The 18,819-nt window shown below is 34.8% G+C and overlaps 2 protein-coding genes across 2 annotated transcripts in view; one reads left to right on the forward strand and one right to left on the reverse strand.

The window, feature by feature from the left end:
• Window positions 1-11,988, reverse strand: part of LOC129906390 (serine/threonine-protein kinase tricornered) — a 103,672-nt gene extending 91,684 nt beyond the window's left edge. Inside the window, exons 1-2 of the mRNA XM_055982138.1 lie at window positions 11,353-11,988; window positions 11,020-11,229 (exon numbers count right to left, since the gene is read on the reverse strand). Of these exons, the coding sequence (XP_055838113.1) occupies window positions 11,020-11,229; window positions 11,353-11,820 (678 nt within the window). The 5' untranslated portion in view covers window positions 11,821-11,988. The remainder of the gene's footprint in view (window positions 1-11,019; window positions 11,230-11,352) is intronic.
• A 4,858-nt stretch (window positions 11,989-16,846) lies between these two features.
• Window positions 16,847-17,443, forward strand: LOC129906391 (probable small nuclear ribonucleoprotein Sm D1). Its single transcript, XM_055982139.1, has 2 exons — window positions 16,847-16,978; window positions 17,033-17,443. Exons 1-2 carry the CDS (start codon window positions 16,965-16,967, stop codon window positions 17,394-17,396), a joined length of 378 nt encoding a protein of 125 aa, XP_055838114.1. The 5' UTR covers window positions 16,847-16,964; the 3' UTR covers window positions 17,397-17,443.
• Window positions 17,444-18,819: the final 1,376 nt, after the last annotated feature.

Consider the following 18,819-nt stretch of genomic DNA (forward strand, 5'->3'; position numbering starts at 1 on the left):
CTGAAGCACACCAGTCACTTGCAAAAGTTGTTTTTGCTTCTTTTTTTCATCAATCTTTAAAACTAGCCATCTCGTCTTCGCCCTGCTTGTGCGAAGCAATCCAGTTGTGAAAAAAAATATATACCCGCACGGCAAAACGATCCTTTTTGTTTTCATTTGTTCCTATTTAACTTACATCTCGGTCCTTCGCATTTAAGAAATCTATTAAAAATAACTCTCTCTTTCCCACTCATGATAAGAACTTTTTTTTAATGTTGCGAAGGATTTCTGCATTATAATGATTTGGACCTATTGACAATTTGAGGGTTGAAATTCATTTTCACACAATTTTGCTCATACACTCTTGTCATATATACAGTGGCGGTCAAAAAAATAGCAGTGCATCGAAAAATATTTCAAATAAAATATAAAACATATAGAGTTTCGTTGTTGGATTTATTTTTTAGTAAAACTATTTTAGATACATTCTAGATTAATTTTTAGTATAAATGAAATTTAATTTATTGCTAATAGCTAAGCAATAACCCAAAAACAAAATAAACCTAAAAATTAAGCGGTCAAAATAATAGCAGTGATTTTCTTTTTCTAGTAAATTTAAATAAAACAAAGGCACAAAAAGTTCAAATAAACGGTATTTTACTTGGCAAAAGCTAGCATTTGCTCCCTTGACCTTTATTTTTAATTAAAGCTTGGCAAAAACCTTTTATGGGGCAGACAAGTCGCTGAGATCTGTGAGGTGTTTTAGCTCACCAAACCTGGTCAACAACGGTACATAACTGCCGTTATGTTTGGGTTTTGCTTTATAAACTTCTTCTTTTATATCCTCGCAATGATTATAGAAAAGATCGAGGTTCAAAGACTAAGCAGTCCACTCCATAAGCTAAATCTTAATGTTTTGAAACCATTGTTTGGCTGCTCTCCTGAAGTATTTTGGGTTATTATCTTGTTGGAAGACCCATTTAAGCGGTATTTTGAAGTCGACGTATAGCAGCATACTGTTTTACAAGATATCCAGGTACTATTGCTGGTTTATTTTAGTTTTAATCTAATATAATAGACCAAGTCCGTAGTAGGACAAGTTTCTCCAAATTCTTATACTGGACCCTGGAATATTCTCTGGACTGATGAGAGCAAATTGATTCCGCATGGTGGCAAAGGGTCTCGGTAGTACTACCAAACACGAAATATAACCCTAGGTATAGCAGAAAAACTATTAAACACGGAGGATCCAGTACAATGGTTTGGAGGAACTTGTCCTACTACGGACTTGGTCTATTATATTAGACTAAAACTAAAATAAACCAGCAGTAGTACCTGGATATCTTGTAAAACAGTATGCTGCTTTACGTCGACTTCAAAATACCGCTTAAATGGGTCTTCCAACAAGATAATAACCCAAAATACTTCAGGAGAGCAGCCAAACAATGGTTTCAAAACATTAAGATTTAGCTTATGGAGTGGACTGCTTAGTCTTTGAACCTCGATCTTTTCTATAATCATTGCGAGGATATAAAAGAAGAAGTTTATAAAGCAAAACCCAAACATAACGGCAGTTATGTACCGTTGTTGACCAGGTTTGGTGAGCTAAAACACCTCACAGATCTCAGCGACTTGTCTGCCCCATAAAAGGTTTTTGCCAAGCTTTAATTAAAAATAAAGGTCAAGGGAGCAAATGCTAGCTTTTGCCAAGTAAAATACCGTTTATTTGAACTTTTTGTGCCTTTGTTTTATTTAAATTTACTAGAAAAAGAAAATCACTGCTATTATTTTGACCGCTTAATTTTTAGGTTTATTTTGTTTTTGGGTTATTGCTTAGCTATTAGCAATAAATTAAATTTCATTCATACTTAAAATAAATCTAGAATGTATCTAAAATAGTTTTACTAAAATATAAATCCAACATCGAAACTCTTTTTATGTTTTATGTTTTACTTAAAATATTTTTCGATGCACTGCTATTTTTTTGACCGCAGCTGTATATCTAAAATTATTCTTATTTAAATTATTATTTTGAATCATGTGTTAATATCAGTTTCCTGAATAATTTAACAAAAAAAAATTATTTCATAGGTACATTCTCGCAGACAAATGTATTTTTTTTTTCTTTTCCTTATTCGCATCAACGTTTAACTACTATCTCGCTTCCTCCCATTAAATAAATTCATCTATAAAAATCAACCCTCTCTTTTCTACGCAGTCATCGAAAAATTTTAAAATGTTTCTCAACAATTTAATTCTTGGATACATGTTTTGGACCTATGGGTAAAATCTGATGGTAGAAAATTTCAAGCACAGAAGTTTGTTCTACGTGCGACATCTTTACTAGTTATATGATCTTTGGTTTAAGTGTAGAAACAACTTAATCAATATGTCTTAAATATAACTTTTTTTCCCTCTGTTCAATTCATATTTTTAGCTTTGAGAAAAATGTATATTTATTTTAAGAACTGAACAAAACTTGCTGTGTGGATACGTGGTTCAGGCAGAAACGGGACGAAATGGGAAACAGTACTGTTGAGAAAACGTTTACAAGAGGTACACCACCATTGGAGATATTATAAAACTTGCACTCGAAGAAATATCTTCTTGGGCAGCCCAAAATGGTCTTGGGGCTAACCCTACCAAAAAGGAACTTGTTCTGTCCACAAAGAAAAGGAACCTAGGACTAAATGATATTCCTCTGACATGGAAACGAAATACTGAGGAAATAATTAAAAAAGCGCTTTGGGCTTTCTGCACATGCAAAAAGACCTTCGGTGCACGATGGGGTATGCGGCCTCAAGTCACACAAAGGATGTATGTATACAGCGATTATTCGCTCCATACTTACTTATGGTTCTTGTAACATATTGCTACATGATACTATGTACTATTCATATTAAATGGTAAAAAAAAATTAAAAAAGAATCCCATAAAATTAAATTAAATGAATTAAAGGTATGGTTGAAGAATCCGGTTTGAAAAATCATGTGAATTCGCTCCCGGGGAGTTGACTGGATTCGCGGTAGATTCGCATTCGCGATATTCGACGAATGAACTGTATAATCGACTCCTGTGTCTAAGTTCTGTAACATAGTCGAGAGCTTCTCGCATCGAAAAATTGTGAAACAAAAATTCCAATCGTTTGTTTGGTTTGAAACCGCGTCACAATTAAATAAAAAATCTCCTGAAATACAAGTTGCAACGTTCATGTCTGTGGTAGGTTCTGATGCGGTAAATATTTATAATTCTTTCACGCTAAATACTGAAGAAAGGAAAGATTTTACAGTCGTAATGAAGAAATTTGAAGAACATTTTGCTCACAAAATAAGTATCACATTTGAGAGATACGTTTTCAATAAAATGATTCAAAACGAGCATGAGCCTTTCCATGAGTTTTTTACCAGGTTAAAAAACCAGACTAAAAAATGTGAATTCGGTTCCTTGTTGGACATCTTAATACGGGACAATATTGTAGTCAGCATCCATAGTGACGAAGTACGGGAAAAATTATTAGAAAAAGCAGAGGTAAAGTTAGAAGATACGATAAAAAGTATTTAGAGCAAGTGAAATAGCTGCGAGTCAACTCAAAGAGTTACGTAAACGAAGAAGTTGTAAATGCTGTAACTCAAAAGAAAACACGAAAAAGATGATAAATAACCAAATCGAGGGATATGAGTTTTACAGAACGTGCGGGACTACTCACTCTAGAAAAAACTGCCCAGTTTTCAATAAAATTTGCAATAAATGTGGGAAAGAGGGATACCAAGCTTCGATTTGACAAGGACAAGAAAACGTGAGTGCATGCAATTACAAATGATACAACAACTGATAGCAAAGACAGTGATAACCATAGTTTGCTAGTGCTATCAGTTCACACAAATAGAGACGATACAGATAACTACATGGAACCATAGAAAACAAAAAAGTAAATGTTAAACTAGACACGGGTGCCCAGTGCAATGTTTTGCAAAAAAAATAATCGACAAATTTAATACCGTCAAATTAAATCAGTCAAGAACAAAAAAGTTGGTTTCGTTTGCTAATGATAAAATCAGTGTTCTTGGTGAAGTGTTTCTCCAATTTTAGAAAAAATGCATGCGAAAAACTTAAGCTAATGTTGCGAGTCGAAGAACTCGCAATGTTTGTGTATGGCATTGATTTGATCGAGAATCCAGTCTTTGAGAACTACGTATGCCCCACGAAAAATACCACACGCATTGCAAGACGATGTCAAGAAGGAGAAGTTGAAGGCTGCATACTTAAATTTTTAATGAATCAACAAAAAAAATGAAAAACTGTTCTCAAAGATCACGATGAAAAATCGACAATTTCACTTCTGGCTCAGCTGACTACTAATTAAGCTTAAACAAAACTGTGTTGTGAAAAAACGGGAAGGGCTAAGAAAAAATTAAAATAATTTTTTTAAAGGATGGATATTACTCTATTAGATAATATTAAAAAATTAAGTTTATTTGCAATTTTTTTTATTAATTATTGCCAGCTTTTGGGTCGATTTGCCCCATTGTGGGGCGTGGCAACCGCCCATTTTCACTGAATTTTCATCAAATATAGAGATTTTCAATTCTACAGCCATACCTTGCAAAAAGTAGTGAAATCACAGCAAAAACATTACTGTTAAAAATAGAGCTAAGTTCTCCTATGTTGAAATTATGCTGGCACAAAAAGTATTTAGATGTAAAAGTGTACCAAGTTCTAAAGTTTGGGTTCAAATTCGTATCAATAAAATTTTGATTGTTCTCTTGACAATTTTTCTTTTAATTACCGATTTTTAAAATTATTTCAAAAATTGCCAAGTAAACAATCAAAATTTTATCGATACAAATTTGAACCCAAACTTTAGAACTTGGTACACTTTTACATCTCAGTACTTTTTGTGCCAGCATAATTTCAACATATGAGAACTTGGCTCTTTTTTTAACAGTACTGTTTTTGTTGTGATTTCACTACTTTTTGCAAGGTATGGCTGTAGAATTGAAAATCTCTATATTTGATGAAAATTCAGTGAAAATGGGCGGTTGCCACGCCCCACAATGGGGCAAATCGACCCAAAAGCTGGCAATAATTAATAAGAAAAATTGCAAATAAACTTAATTTTTTAATATTTTCTAATAGAGTAATATCCATCCTTTAAAAAAATTATTTTAATTTTTTCTTAGCCCTTCCCGTTTTTTCATAACACAGTTTTGTTTAAGCTTAATTAGTAGTCAGCTGAGCCAGAAGTGAAATTGTCGATTTTTCATCGTGATCTTTGAGAACAGTTTTTTATTTTTTTTTGTTGATTCATTAAAAATGTAAGTATGCAGCCTTCAACTTCGGGTATGTAAGAGTTATTTAAACAATTTTTTTTGTTATATGTAAATATATATGTAAAATTTTAGTGAAGTTCCGTGATCAGTTTTTTAAAGTGTTATTTTAGAGGTTCTATGAAAGCCATTGAATTTTAAATGTGTTCCGAGTGGGATCGAGTTGTGTTTTATGTGATTTTAAAATGTTTGTGATGTTTATTTTGTGATTCCGTCAAAAAAAACGTGTTCGTTTTGCACCCTTTTTGTGATATGTGAATTTTCGTAACTTTTGAACCTTAACTTTTTTTTTTATCTTTTCGTTGCTTTAGAAATCACTTCAAATTCAATTTTTTTTACAAGAAGGCAACTTGTAGAAATTATGAAAAGATGTGAGAGTGTTATGATTGAGGATCAGATGGATTTTTTAAAAAAATATCTTCTAAATATGACAAAAAGTACCGAAATTAGCCAAGTTAATGAATTCAATAGACTTTTTTCGGATTTTAAACCCGAGTTCAAACCGCGGTGGGTCAAAGCTTCTAGAATGGAACAAAGATTTAATGCAACAAACGAAAACTGGCTCAATACCTCAATTGTTTTTAAAAAGGCAGAAGAATCTGCAAAGAAACGTGGTCGTCCAAAAAATTGAAGTCTTATCCCCCAGAAGCACTAGCGCTATTGAAACCTCCAAGCATTCCCGAAGCAAACATTTTTGTTGAAACTAACGTATCTGATGACGAAAGTGATGAATAAACTTATTTTATAATTTATTTTAGTTTTTTTTTAATTAAATTTAAAAAAGTCGATGAAAAGAAAAACTTTAAATTAAAAAAAAAAAGATTTTTTTTAAATCAGATTTTCTCTACAATAAGGGTAAAGTTGGATAAAAGCATGGATAAAAGTTATGTCAGATAAGAAATTAATATACTATGAAGTATCTTGAGCCTTAAAATAACCTTTCAATCTGAAAAATACTAACATTTTTATTAGATCCCAAATAAGTGGGCGTTTTAGTGGGCGAGGCAATTATAGCTTTAGATATGACCTAGTAAGGGTCTCAGAAGCATAAATACAAAATTTCAGGTTCCTAGCTCTTATGGTTGATTTAATACCACGTTTTAAGGCATTCTGCCCCACTGTGCGCCCACTGGCTAAAATTCTCAAATGTTAAATTGTTTCCTTTGTACAAACTACCATCTCTACCATTCTACCAAATTTCAAGATTCCACGATAATCAGAAGTGCTCTATAATATTTGATGAAAATTAAGCGAAAATGGGCGGTTGCCACGCCCCCTGAATTGAAAATCTCAAATTTTTCCCTTTGTATACACCACAAGTCCTACCACCGTGTAAAATTTCAAATTTCTACGTTAACGGGAAGTTCTCCATAATTTTGATGATCTGTCAGTGAGTGAGTGAGTGAGTCAGTAAGTCAGTTACAGGTTTTGCGATTTTTGAAGCTTCATATCTCAGAAACTACTCATCGTAGGAAGCTGAAATTTCTAGCATCTTTGATGTGGAAGTTAGAGGGGGGTCGAAAATGGCCTGCGTTGTTTCCTGTAAATAAGGGTGTAGTGCCAAAGTTGCTAGAGAACTTGGCTGGGCACTACCGTGCCCCTTGATACAATTGGGTGTAGTGGAAAAAAACAGATGGTGCTACTCCAGCAACCTCACCCATGGTAATCGTTCGTAAGAAAGGGAAAATAAGAATATGTCTCGATCCTACAGATGTAAACAAACACATTTTAAGAAGATTTCACCCTCTAAAATCTATGGATGAATTTGCGGGAAAAATTTAAATTAAATTTTTCACAATCCTAGATTGTAACATGGTTTTTGGCAGATCCGAGTAACAGAACGAACTAAAAGTTATTTGACAATGGCTACACTGTCGTTCTTACGAGTTCCGTTTGTTCTTGCTTCTGCCCCAGAAATCTATCAAAAAATTATGACTGATATACTCGAAGGGTTTTGGAATACAGAAGTTTCAATGGATGATGTAATAATTCATGCACCTGATATAAAAACCCTAAACATTCATACCAACAAGGTCCTTAAAAAACTCGAAGAAGCAGGAATAAAGTTAAATAAACAAAAATGCAAATTTGCTATTACAAAAGCTCGATTCTTAGGGCACATCATCACATCGGATGGAATTATGGCGGATCCCAACAATATTCAATCTATAAATAATTTAAAGCAATCGTAAAATAAAACTGAGCTTCAAAGATTGCTTGGTATGGCAACTTACTTGGGTAAGTTTATAAATAATTTATCTTAAATTACAGATCCAATGCGTCAACTGCTCAAAAAAGACTTTCAATGGCATCGGAGTGCAATACAAGAAAAGTCATTTTATGAGCTAAAGTCGTCTTTATCAAAAACTCCGCTATTAAAGTAAAGATCGTAATCTGCCCGTGAAGCTTCAAGTCGATGCTAATCAATCTAGTGCTGGTGCCGTTTTACTCCAAAATAACCAACCAGTAGCCTACACATTAAAAGCATTGACAGATACACAAAAACTAGCGCCACAGATTGAAAAAGAAGCGCATGCGAAAAGTTTCATGACTTGGTAAACCACTAACTATAGAAAGCGACCATAAGCCTCTTGAAACCATTTTCAAGAAGCCCGTACCCGCACATACCCGTATAGAAAAAAAAACCATGCTCCAAGTCCTGCATTACCAACCAAAAGTAGTTTATGCTAAGGGCAAAGATATTCCTGTTACCGATACCCTTAGTCGAGATTGTCAAACCGCAAAAAAACATAAAAAAAGATGACGAACTAGAGGTACACGAAATTTTGCAACTAACAGATATCACCAAAAACCGTATACAAGAAGCAACAAAAAATGACAAAAATCTACAAGTGTTTTGCGCTACGTAGCTACTGAATGGCCTGATCGAATTGAAAGCATCCCAAAGGAAAAACGAAATTATCGGACATTTTGAGAATCACTCAGTCGAAATGAAGGCTTACTCTTCAAGAGTTCCAAGTCGTCGTTCCAGATGCTATGAAGAAAGAAATGATCCAGAAAGTTCACCAAGGTCATTTTGGTATTGATCGAACGCTCAACATCGCACGCGAACAAGTTACAACCCATGTAACTAATTTTTTTATTTTTTTTAATTTTGTTTTTTATTTAAATTTTGTTTTTTATTTAAATTTTTTTTTTATTTTATATTTAGTTCTTTTATAAAAAAAAAAAAAAACATATTTTTGAATTATTTAATTATTTTGATCAATTGTTTTGATTTTTTTTTTTTCTGATGAGTATTAAGTATTATTTTTTTATTTTTATTTAATTTTGGAAAATACACGAATAAATTTATGTAAACGTGTTATGCATGTGTATGGAAACAAAAAGAAATGACTAAAAAAGAAGTACACACAAACATACATGCAATAATATTTAGATATTGATGTAACTTTAAATTACATAATTACATATAATTATTATATTTTGTTTTGAATTATTATTTCACAATTTAAATAATATATGAAAAGGGAGATGTAACATATTACTACATGATACTATGTATGTACTATTTATATTAAATGGTAACTCTAGACTACCTAGTCTGAGTACTAATGTTCTGTACTATACTATTAATAAAGCTCAGTTGATTATCATCTTTGGTATACCTATCTTTATTCGTTATGGTGGGAAGCTGTTGAAAAAAGAAGCTATTTTAAGAATCTAAACAAAGTATACAGATTAGCATGTATAGGAAATGCATGGTCACAGAAGTCTACGCCACAAGCAGAGTTGGAAATGATTTTAGACCTTCCAGTCCTGGACGTGTAAATTAGGTGGACAGCAGCTAAAAGCGCACTTCGATTAAGAAAACTGGGCTTCTGCAAGCAAAACAATTATGGCCATAATGGTCTATAATGCAAAGATACGACAGTTTCCGGAATGGAAGCGACTACAGATTACATTCCACCCTTAGTAGATTTCAATAAAAATGTCTCTATTTTTATACTCAAAAGGCAGGGGTGGGATCCCAATTTGCTTATCAGCGAACAAGGTATCCCCTTCAACACTGACGGTTCTAAAATGGAAACCGGAACAGGAGCTGGGGTGATTTGCAAACCTCTCAATAGAAGTGTTTTATTGGTAACTCAGTACTCAGTAAAATTTTGCACGGGAAACAACAACAAATGATTGCTAAGGATAAACAAATGTTTTTTTATTTGTTGGTTTACAGAGACATTTTTTTCTAAACTTATACATTTTTTACCCTTCAACAATAAAGGATCACATTAATAATAAATAAAAGTATTTATTTGTTGTTTGTTGTTTACAGCATAAAATGTAAAATACTGAGTACCAATAAAAAACGGATAATATTAGTGAATCATTTAAACTCCCAAAGACTGTAGTGTCTTTCAGGCTGAGATTTTTGGTATAGAAAAAGCGCAGAATTGGTACACAAGAAAAAATTAATCTCCTCGGAGATTACATTTTTTGTGGACAGTCAAACCGCTATCAAAGGCTTAGCCAGTGAGACCATAAGATCCAAGGCGGGTTTAAACTGCAGAAAGCAAATCAATCGTATTTGCTTCACTAAACAAGTAAAACACTGCTGGGTTCCTGAACATGGCAATATGAATAAAATAGTAGATGAACTAGCTAAGATAGGGTCAGCATCAAATTAGAGAAGTAGCACCCAGTGAGTTAAGTGAGATATCCCTATCGGAAAATAGACCTAATGACAAAAGAACAAATCAATAACTCTTGGAAAACCAGGGGTCGAATTACGGCATACGTTCGTTATCGTATGGTTGCTATGTGTCCCTATATTTTTCTACTAATTAAATAGAGACACAAATATTAAAAACGTTAGCGAATGATCGTAATCGTATGCTGTAATTCGACCCCAGGAACGATTGTCTAATCTCTAAAAGTTTATGGCCCAAATCAATGAAAAAGAAACTCGGTACATTTTATCCCTGAGCAAAGAGAATATAAGTCTTGATAGGTGTACTTACGGGTCATTATTAGAATTGATGCATTTGATTCCTGTAGGAGCTGTCAAGATGAAAAAGATATTCAATCCATTATACACCTGCTCTACGAATGTCCAAATCTTCAAACAAACCGACTCCGTTAGTTCGGAAATAGGTGGAAGAACTGGACGATCTAGAGCAGGTCTCAAGGGCAAACATGAGAAAATTTATTAAAAGCACAGAATGGTTCATTAATGAATTAATCTTTGTAAACCGATAGTTTAGGAACATCATTGCGACATTTCAATAAAAGGGGATCACAATGGACCAATAGGCTCCCGTGTACGCATCAGCTTTTAAGCTGTCCACTACCCTATTTACTTAACCTAATATTCATTTTGTGAAACTTTTCAAGACTTTATTTTACTAAATTTTATATTTTGCAAAACAATCGCATCAAAAAGCAAACAAAAATTAAGTTTGTCAAACCTGACGTATAAAAAGTATGAATGTGTGAGTGCTTCTGAGAGAATTTCTCCTCTTTTCAGAAGAAGAACTGTCATCCGACGCCAATAAAACAATTTCAGAAGCATTCCAACTGAAAACGACATGAGATTTTTTTGACAGTTGTTTTGTTCTTCAGCTTACATAAACCTATCCGGATAGCTTTGAATTGAGCTGAGAACGAGAAAAATCTATCTAGATTTGTTCATCTACTTATTAGCTGATAGCATGGCATGAAAACATCAATAATAATTTTGGAATGTATATATTACCTTTAAGTGGCCCCTAGCATCAAGTAGAAGATTGTCTGGCTTTATGTCTCTATGTATGAATCCAAGTTTGTGGATGGAGTCAATTGCCAAAGCCGTTTCCCCTATGTAAAACTGGGTACATTCTTCAGACAGCGTATCTTTTTTCATCAATAGCGTCATCATATCGCCACCAGGGAGAAACTCCATTATTAAATACAAGTTGACCGGGTCCTAAAATAATTTGGTATTAAAATACTGGTCAACTTAATCTTCTGGACAATCAAATCAAAATATTATCATTTTGATTAATTTCCTCCCGTAATAACCTCGAAAATGTAAAGTTAAAAATCTTACTTGAAAGCTGTAGTACATCTTAACAACCCATTGGTGATCCGCTTCCACCAACACATCTCGTTCAGCTCTTACGTGAGCTACCTGTTCCTTTTCAAGCATGTCAGCCTTGCGTAATACTTTCATTGCGTAAACATGACCAGTGTCTTTTTTTTGTACAAGACGAACTTCTCCAAATGCTCCTCTGCCAATTACTTTCAATGCCTCAAAATCTTCAACCCCCAAACGGAGTCTTTTAAGGCGCAAATATTCAGTTTCTTTCTGTGCATGTTGTTGTCTTTTTTCTTGTTTTTGGGATTCAGAAAGTGTCTCATCCTTTAATTGAGCTTCTAGCTTTGCCAACCTCTGTTTTCTTTCACCATATTGCGTTACAAGATTGCTGTAATAGTTTTCTAAACTCACTTTAGCTTTTGTGGCTTTATCCAAAGTATGGTCACTGAATCGCATTGAGGAATTGTCAGTTGTGGCCATACTTAAAGACAGAATTTTACAGCAAAAGTGAATTCTTCTTTCAGCTTTTTAAGTTTAAGAACTTATACAAAAAAAAAAAAAATTCCAAATTTGCACAGCTTTTCTTATTTCTTGTCTACCAACAGAATTTCACCTTAAAATAACTTGTTAAGACGTTGGGATCCACATTCTAGTAATAATTTTTCTTTGTCTGAAAATTCGGACCCTTCAAGCAAGAAAACTGAGTTCAACAAAGAAACTCCGACCTCAGACCGCGAAAATCGGGCTTGCACTCACACACTTGCAACTTCTTGTGTATGAACCTTATATCCTCTAAGGTATGAACACAAAAGTCGAACGAGAATCGTGGTGAAAAAGTGCGAAAAGGAAAATTGACGAAGGAAAGACAAAGGGAACAGAAAAACAAAGCGTCAACTTTATTTTATTTTTTTTCTTGCAGTGTTTGTGGCGTGTCGTGCTTCGCCTTGTTTAATATTAAATTACTATATATAATATCACAGTACAGTACTGTGATATAATATGGGATCATTTTAAGCCAAAAAAAGAATTCATCGATAAAATATGGGTGAGTGTGCTCGCGCAGTGATTTCTTAAATAATAAACTAATCATTTTGTGTTTTTCTTAGGAAATCTTCTTCGGCAGCCTGACGCCACCAGCACCCACATACATTCAACATCCACAATTTGTCGAATTACATCGAGATCTCCTGCCGCTGGCCTTCACCAGAAAATAATTATAAAAATTGTGTTTGTGAAAATAAAATAAAGAAAAGAAAAAAAAAATAAAACTTTTTCAGTGAAAAAAAAAAATCTGGTTCTTTTTTTGGTCCCCTTCAAGCAAACAGGTCCGACCTCGGTCCGAATCCGCTCCGCCTGAGGAGGAGCTGAGTCCGACTTCGGATCAGAAACTGGTCCGAAGGCGGCTCAAATTAGTATGGAAATTATAATCACCGCGAAGTCGATTGCATATGTATTAGTGTGGTGAAAATCTCCATTCCGAGAAAACGGAGCCGAAGGCGGACCTGAGTCGGAGCAGCGAAAACCTACCAGAAAGAGGAATAAAAAAGGGATGACGTTTCGAATTTGCGACCAAAAAAAGAACAAGATTTATTTTTTTTTTTCACTGAAACTGTTTTATTTTTTTTTTCTTTTCTTTATTTTATTTTCACAAACACAATTTTTATAACTATTTTCTGGTGAAGGTCAGCGGCAGGAGAACTCGATGTAATTCGACAAATTGTGGATGTTGAATGTAGGTGGGTGCTGGTGGCGTCAGGCTGCCGAAGAAGATTTCCTAAGAAAAACACATAATGATTAGTTTATTATATAAAAAATCACTGCGCGAGCACACTCACCCATATTTTATCGATAAATTCTTTTTTTGCCTTAAAATGATCCCATATTATTTAATATTTATTTAATTTAATATTAAACAAGGTGAGATACGACACGCCACAAACACTGCAAGAAAAAAATAAAATGAATTTGACGCTTTGTTTTTGTGTTCCCTTTGTCTTTCCTTCGTCAATTTTCCTTTTCGCACTTTTTCACCACGATTCTCGTTCGACTTTTGTGTTCATACACAAAAAGTTGCAAGTGTGTGAGTGCAAGCCCGATTTTCGCGGTCTGAGGTCGGAGTTTCTTTGTTGAACTCAGTTTTCTTGCTTGAAGGGTCGCAAATGCGAAACGTCATCCCTTTTTTGTTCCTCTTTCTGGTAGGTTTTTCGCTGCTCCGACTCGGGTCCGACTTCAGCTCCGTTTTCTCGGAATGGAGATTTTCACCACACCAATACATATGCAATCGACTTCGCGGTGATTATAATTTCCATACTAATTTGAGCCGCCTTCGGACCAGTTTCTGAGCCGAAGTCGGACTCAGCTCCGCCTCAGGTGGAGCGGATTCGGACCGTGGTCGGACTTGTTTGATTGAAGGGGTATTTCCCCCAGCTGTCACTGCCAACCCTTCAAGCAATGCATCCGAACTGGGTCCGAACCATAAACAAAAAATACCAAGACTGGAAACTCGACGGTCAACTGACAAGCTGCGAGGTGTGGTGAATGTCGTGAACCTATCGTTGTGTTCGTGTCCGATGAGTGGTGAATGTCGTGAATCTATAAATGTGTGCGTGTTAACGTCATTTCCCAACGTGGTAGCTTTCACATATATTCACAGACAACACTGTAAACAAAAGGGTTTTGGGGGGTAAGACGTACGAAAATTTCCAGTCTTGGTATAGTTTGGTCTTACCCCCCAAAATCCTTTTTGTGTACAGTTTTGTCCATAAACAAACTATACCAAGACTGGAAAATGTGCGGTCTAATGATGTTTGCCTACAAGCTGCGAGGTCTGGTGAATGTCGAGAATCTGTCATTGTGTTCCTGTTCGTTGTGTGGTGAATGTCGTGAATTTATAAATGTGCGTGTTAACGTCATTAACCAACGTGGTGGCTTTCACATATATTCACAGCCAACACTTTACACAAAAGGGTTTTGGAGGGGTAAGCCATACGAAAGTTTCCAGTCTTGGTATAGTTTGTCAATGGTTCAGGATCACGATTCGTGATCCTGATGAAAAGCAAGATCACGATTCGTGATCCTGATGAAAATCAAGATCACGATACGTTAAGCCAGAACTATAATTGTCGGTTGCGTCGGATGAAACTGAGGGGACCAGCGCTCGCAACCGAACTCGACGGATGAAAACTTATCGAAAATACAAAGAAAACAACAACAATTGACAGAAGCTTCCGGCTCCATCAGCCAATTATGGTTCTGGCCATAACAGGCTGCCTCCACAGGAGATAATTTTTGTCATGTTGACGTGTCTTAACAAGAAATGTCTTGTGGAGGCTCGCCATTTCTTGTTATGATTCAATGTTAGACAACCGTGTCTTCGATTTTGTCTGAACACGATTGTCTAACATCGAATTTGACAGATGTTGTTTTTCTTTTGGAACTGCAGTTTTTTCATTATTTTTTGTCCTCTCATGAAGAAGGTTGTCTCCGTTGTAGCGGACGACAAAATATATTTGTTTGTTTTGCGAATTTTTGCATGTTTTATGTTGAAATGAATTAGATTTCATGAAATGGTATATACTTTTTGAATTTATTTATTTATTTAACAGGTATTATAATTGATTGTTATAAACATAATTTGTTTATTTTTTGGAAGGCAAATAAAAAACAGACCAAGCAATGGGTACATGTATAAATTGAAAAAAATTAAAAAAATGAAAGTATTCATACAAAATTGACCATATAAAATAAATTTTGTCCGCAAAAAATCATACATCATCCTCTGGCGAACGAAGCATATGAAATGAATTGTCCCAACAAAATTTGCCAAGCCTAGAAAAAGAAAATTGTTATGTTGTAGATGTCAGACATTGAGTTAGAGGAAAATATCTACAGTGGAGGTGAGGTGTAAACAAAAAATACCTAGACTGGAAACTTTCGTACTTCTTTCCCCCCAAAACCCTTTTGTGTACAGTGTTGTCTGTGAATATATGTGAAAGCCACCACGTTGATAAATGACGTAACAAGGCACACATTTATAGATACACGACATTCACCACACATCGGACACGAACACAACGATATGTTCACGACATTCACCACACCTCGCAGCTTGTAGGCAAACGTCAGTTGACCGCCGAGTTTCCAGTCTTGGTATTTTTTGTTTATGGTTCTGGCTTTATTTTGATGAAAAGCGAGATCTCATGTTGTTGTTTTACTACGTGTTAATTAATGATCAAGTGGGATAGTAAAAAACTGCTATTTATGAATATATATATATAGATTCACACCATTCACCACATTAATGTGGTGACCATGGTCTAATTAGACCACTCATTTTCCAGTCTTGGTATAGTTCATGGTATAAAAAGAGAAGGTATGATCATTAGAAAAAACTCCCCTTCAAGCAAACAGGTCCGACCTCGGTCCGAATCCGCTCCGCCTGAGGTCCGACTTCGGATCAGAAACTGGTCCGAAGGCGGCTCAAATTAGTATGGAAATTATAATCACCGCGAAGTCGATTGCATATGTATTCGTGTGGTGAAAATCTCCATTCCGAGAAAATGGAGCCGAAGGCGGACCTTAGTCGGAGCAGCGAAAACCTACCAGAAAGAGGAATAAAAAAGGGAAGACGTTTCGCATTTGCGACCAAAAAAAGAACGAGATTTTTTTTTTTCACTGAAACTGTTTTATTTTTTTTTCTTTATTTTATTTTCACAAACACAATTTTTATTATTATTTTCTGGTGAAGGCCAGCGGCAGAAGAACTCGATGTATTTCGACAAATTGTGGATGTTGAATGTATGTGGGTGCTGGTGTGGCGTCAGGTTGCCGAAGAAGATTTCCTAAGAAAAACACAAAATGATTAGTTTATTATTTAAAAAATCACTGCGCGAGCACACTCACCCATATTTTATGGATGAATTCTTTTTTTGGCTTAAAATGATCCCATATTATATATTTAATATATATAATTTAATATTAAACAAGGCGAGACACGACACGCCACAAACATTGCAAGAAAAAAAATAAAATGAAGTTGACGCTTGGTTTTTCTGTTCCCTTTGTCTTTCCTTCGTCAATTTTCCTTTTCGCACTTTTTCACCACGATTCTCTTTTGACTTTTGTGTTCATACTCAAAAAGTTGCAAGTGTGTGAGTGCAAGCCCGATTTTCGCGGTCGAAGGTCGGACTGTCTTTTCTGGACTCCGTTTTCTTGCTTGAAGGGTCTGTATCGAGAACTGTTAAAACTTAAAAATGCCCATTGAAATTGTTGTTGTAAACAAATTTGTCTTGGAAATTGTTGTTGCTTTTGACTTTGCCAAATATTAAACGTCAAAACCTTACTACCCCATTTTGTAAGATGGCGGCTCTAATGATCATACCTTGTCTTTTTATACCATGGGTATAGTTTATTTATGCTTTTCCTCCGAATTGAAATGTCAAAAGTTTTTTTTTTGACACTGACGTTTGGCTTAAAAGCCCAATGGAAAAGCAATGGAAGGGCCTAATTCTGTTGTTAAGTATTTTCCTTGATTGATTAGTTGTTTGGCGTTTAAACACTAGGCGGTAAGGCAGATAAACGTTCGATTAAACATTGAAGTACAAGGTGTTATTTAATTAATTAAAATGAAGCTTGTCAGGTATTTAGTTAAGTTTATTATAGTTTAATGATATTAAAGTAATCATTATTTTAGATTTTTGATGAAACTTAGTCATGAAACAGTGACAGTAGAACTAAAAAATGGTACACAAATCCATGGGACAATTACTGGAGTGGATGTTGCTATGAATACACATTTAAAAACGGTCAAAATGACTATAAAAAACAGAGATCCTATCCAACTAGAATCACTGAGTGTCCGTGGAAATAACATCAGGTATTTTATCCTACCAGATAGTCTACCTCTTGAAACTCTTCTTATTGACGATACACCGAAATCGAAAGCTAAAAAGAAGGAAAGTGGTCGTGGTAATCGTGGACGAGGCAGAGGAACACGGGGTGCCCGTGGTGGCTTACGAAGTCGTGGTGGAAGAGGAAGAGGAGGTGGGAGACGATGATCCTAATTCGATATAAAAAAATATAAAAAATTGAGAAACAAAATTAAGATATGTCTTGTTTAATTTGTAGATTTAAGTTTAGAATGGTCCCTGCTTATAAAATGCCGGCCGACTGCCAGCTGTTTAAAATTAAATGCTACGTTAAAAAAACTTCAATTCAAGTTCTCGCAGATTTTCCTCCGGCTGTTAAGAAGAGAATAAAAAAATGTTTATTTGTTCTCAGGCTAAGTAAAGTACTAACTTCTGTATGGACTATTATTATAATAGAAGCAATTCGCAGAGCTTTTTTATTGAAAATTTATTGGCTTCCAAAAGTTTATTTGCAGGAGGTAAACTGCAGAGTTTGTCCAGTATTAAAGGAGGATGGACAATTTAGACTCTTGGCAGTCATTAATGAAATAAGTATAAAACGAAGGAACTATTTATGTAGGGAAGATGTTTTCGTACAATACCAAAATTTAGAATGCAAAAGCAGCCATGCGTTTATGAATTCGCCCATTTTAACCTAACAACTTCGATATTTTGGGTCGTATGCAATAAAGTGAGCTTAAGCTCTTATCACATTTTTAATTACCAGCCCTTTTCTGCTATTCGATTCACGTGAATCGAGAAATTCCCTTCCTTTATCACGTCAAACTGGCTTTGAAAAACCTCTAACTTTCTAAAGCAAAACGTTGCTTCCGTCTGTTTTAGAAGTTTTAAAGAAAAAAAATTTGCTTGGGTTTAATTTTATCTCCCATTTAAACTCTTCTTTTTTCAGACTTTCACGTGAATCGAATTGCAGAATAGAGCCGTACATTTTCTTGGGAAAAGAAAATGTAGTGTTAATGATATGAGTCTTACAACAACTCTTAAAAAAGGTCTTTTTGAACATTTGAGTATGTCATAATTTGCTGTTAATTAGTCGTTAATTAGTTGTGATAATTTCGATTTTGTAGCTGCATAATTTCATAAGGAAATGTGTTGTTTCGCTAACTTGAAATCAACTTAGCGAAACACCATTTCTAAAAAAGGTTTTTTTGAAAAACTGAGTATGAGGGAATTTGCCGCTAATTTGTCGTTAATTAGTTGTACCAATTTAAATTTTGTCACTCACGGTTTTCATTCAAATTTTTGACTAAACGCATCAAAGCGTGCCCAAGTAACAATTTAGCTTTCATAAGGGTCAATGCAAGCTATTTTTTGACTTGTTTAAGAAGAAGGACAAGTCTTATGCAAATCATTTTAGTGCACATTACCGAATTTCCCCAAGACCTTCCTCCACAGGCAATCCACAATCTAATAGCTTGTAACGAACAGCGTAAAACGACCTTATGCAGGCCTTTTTACAAAACAATGAAACCTTTTAGGGAAACTATAGCTTCGCTAAGGAAACTATCATTTGCATTGGATGTTATAATAAGGCCTTATGGAGGTTGTTATA

This window comes from Episyrphus balteatus, chromosome 1 (genome assembly GCF_945859705.1).
Source record: "Episyrphus balteatus chromosome 1, idEpiBalt1.1, whole genome shotgun sequence".
Taxonomy (NCBI): Eukaryota; Metazoa; Arthropoda; class Insecta; order Diptera; family Syrphidae; genus Episyrphus; species Episyrphus balteatus.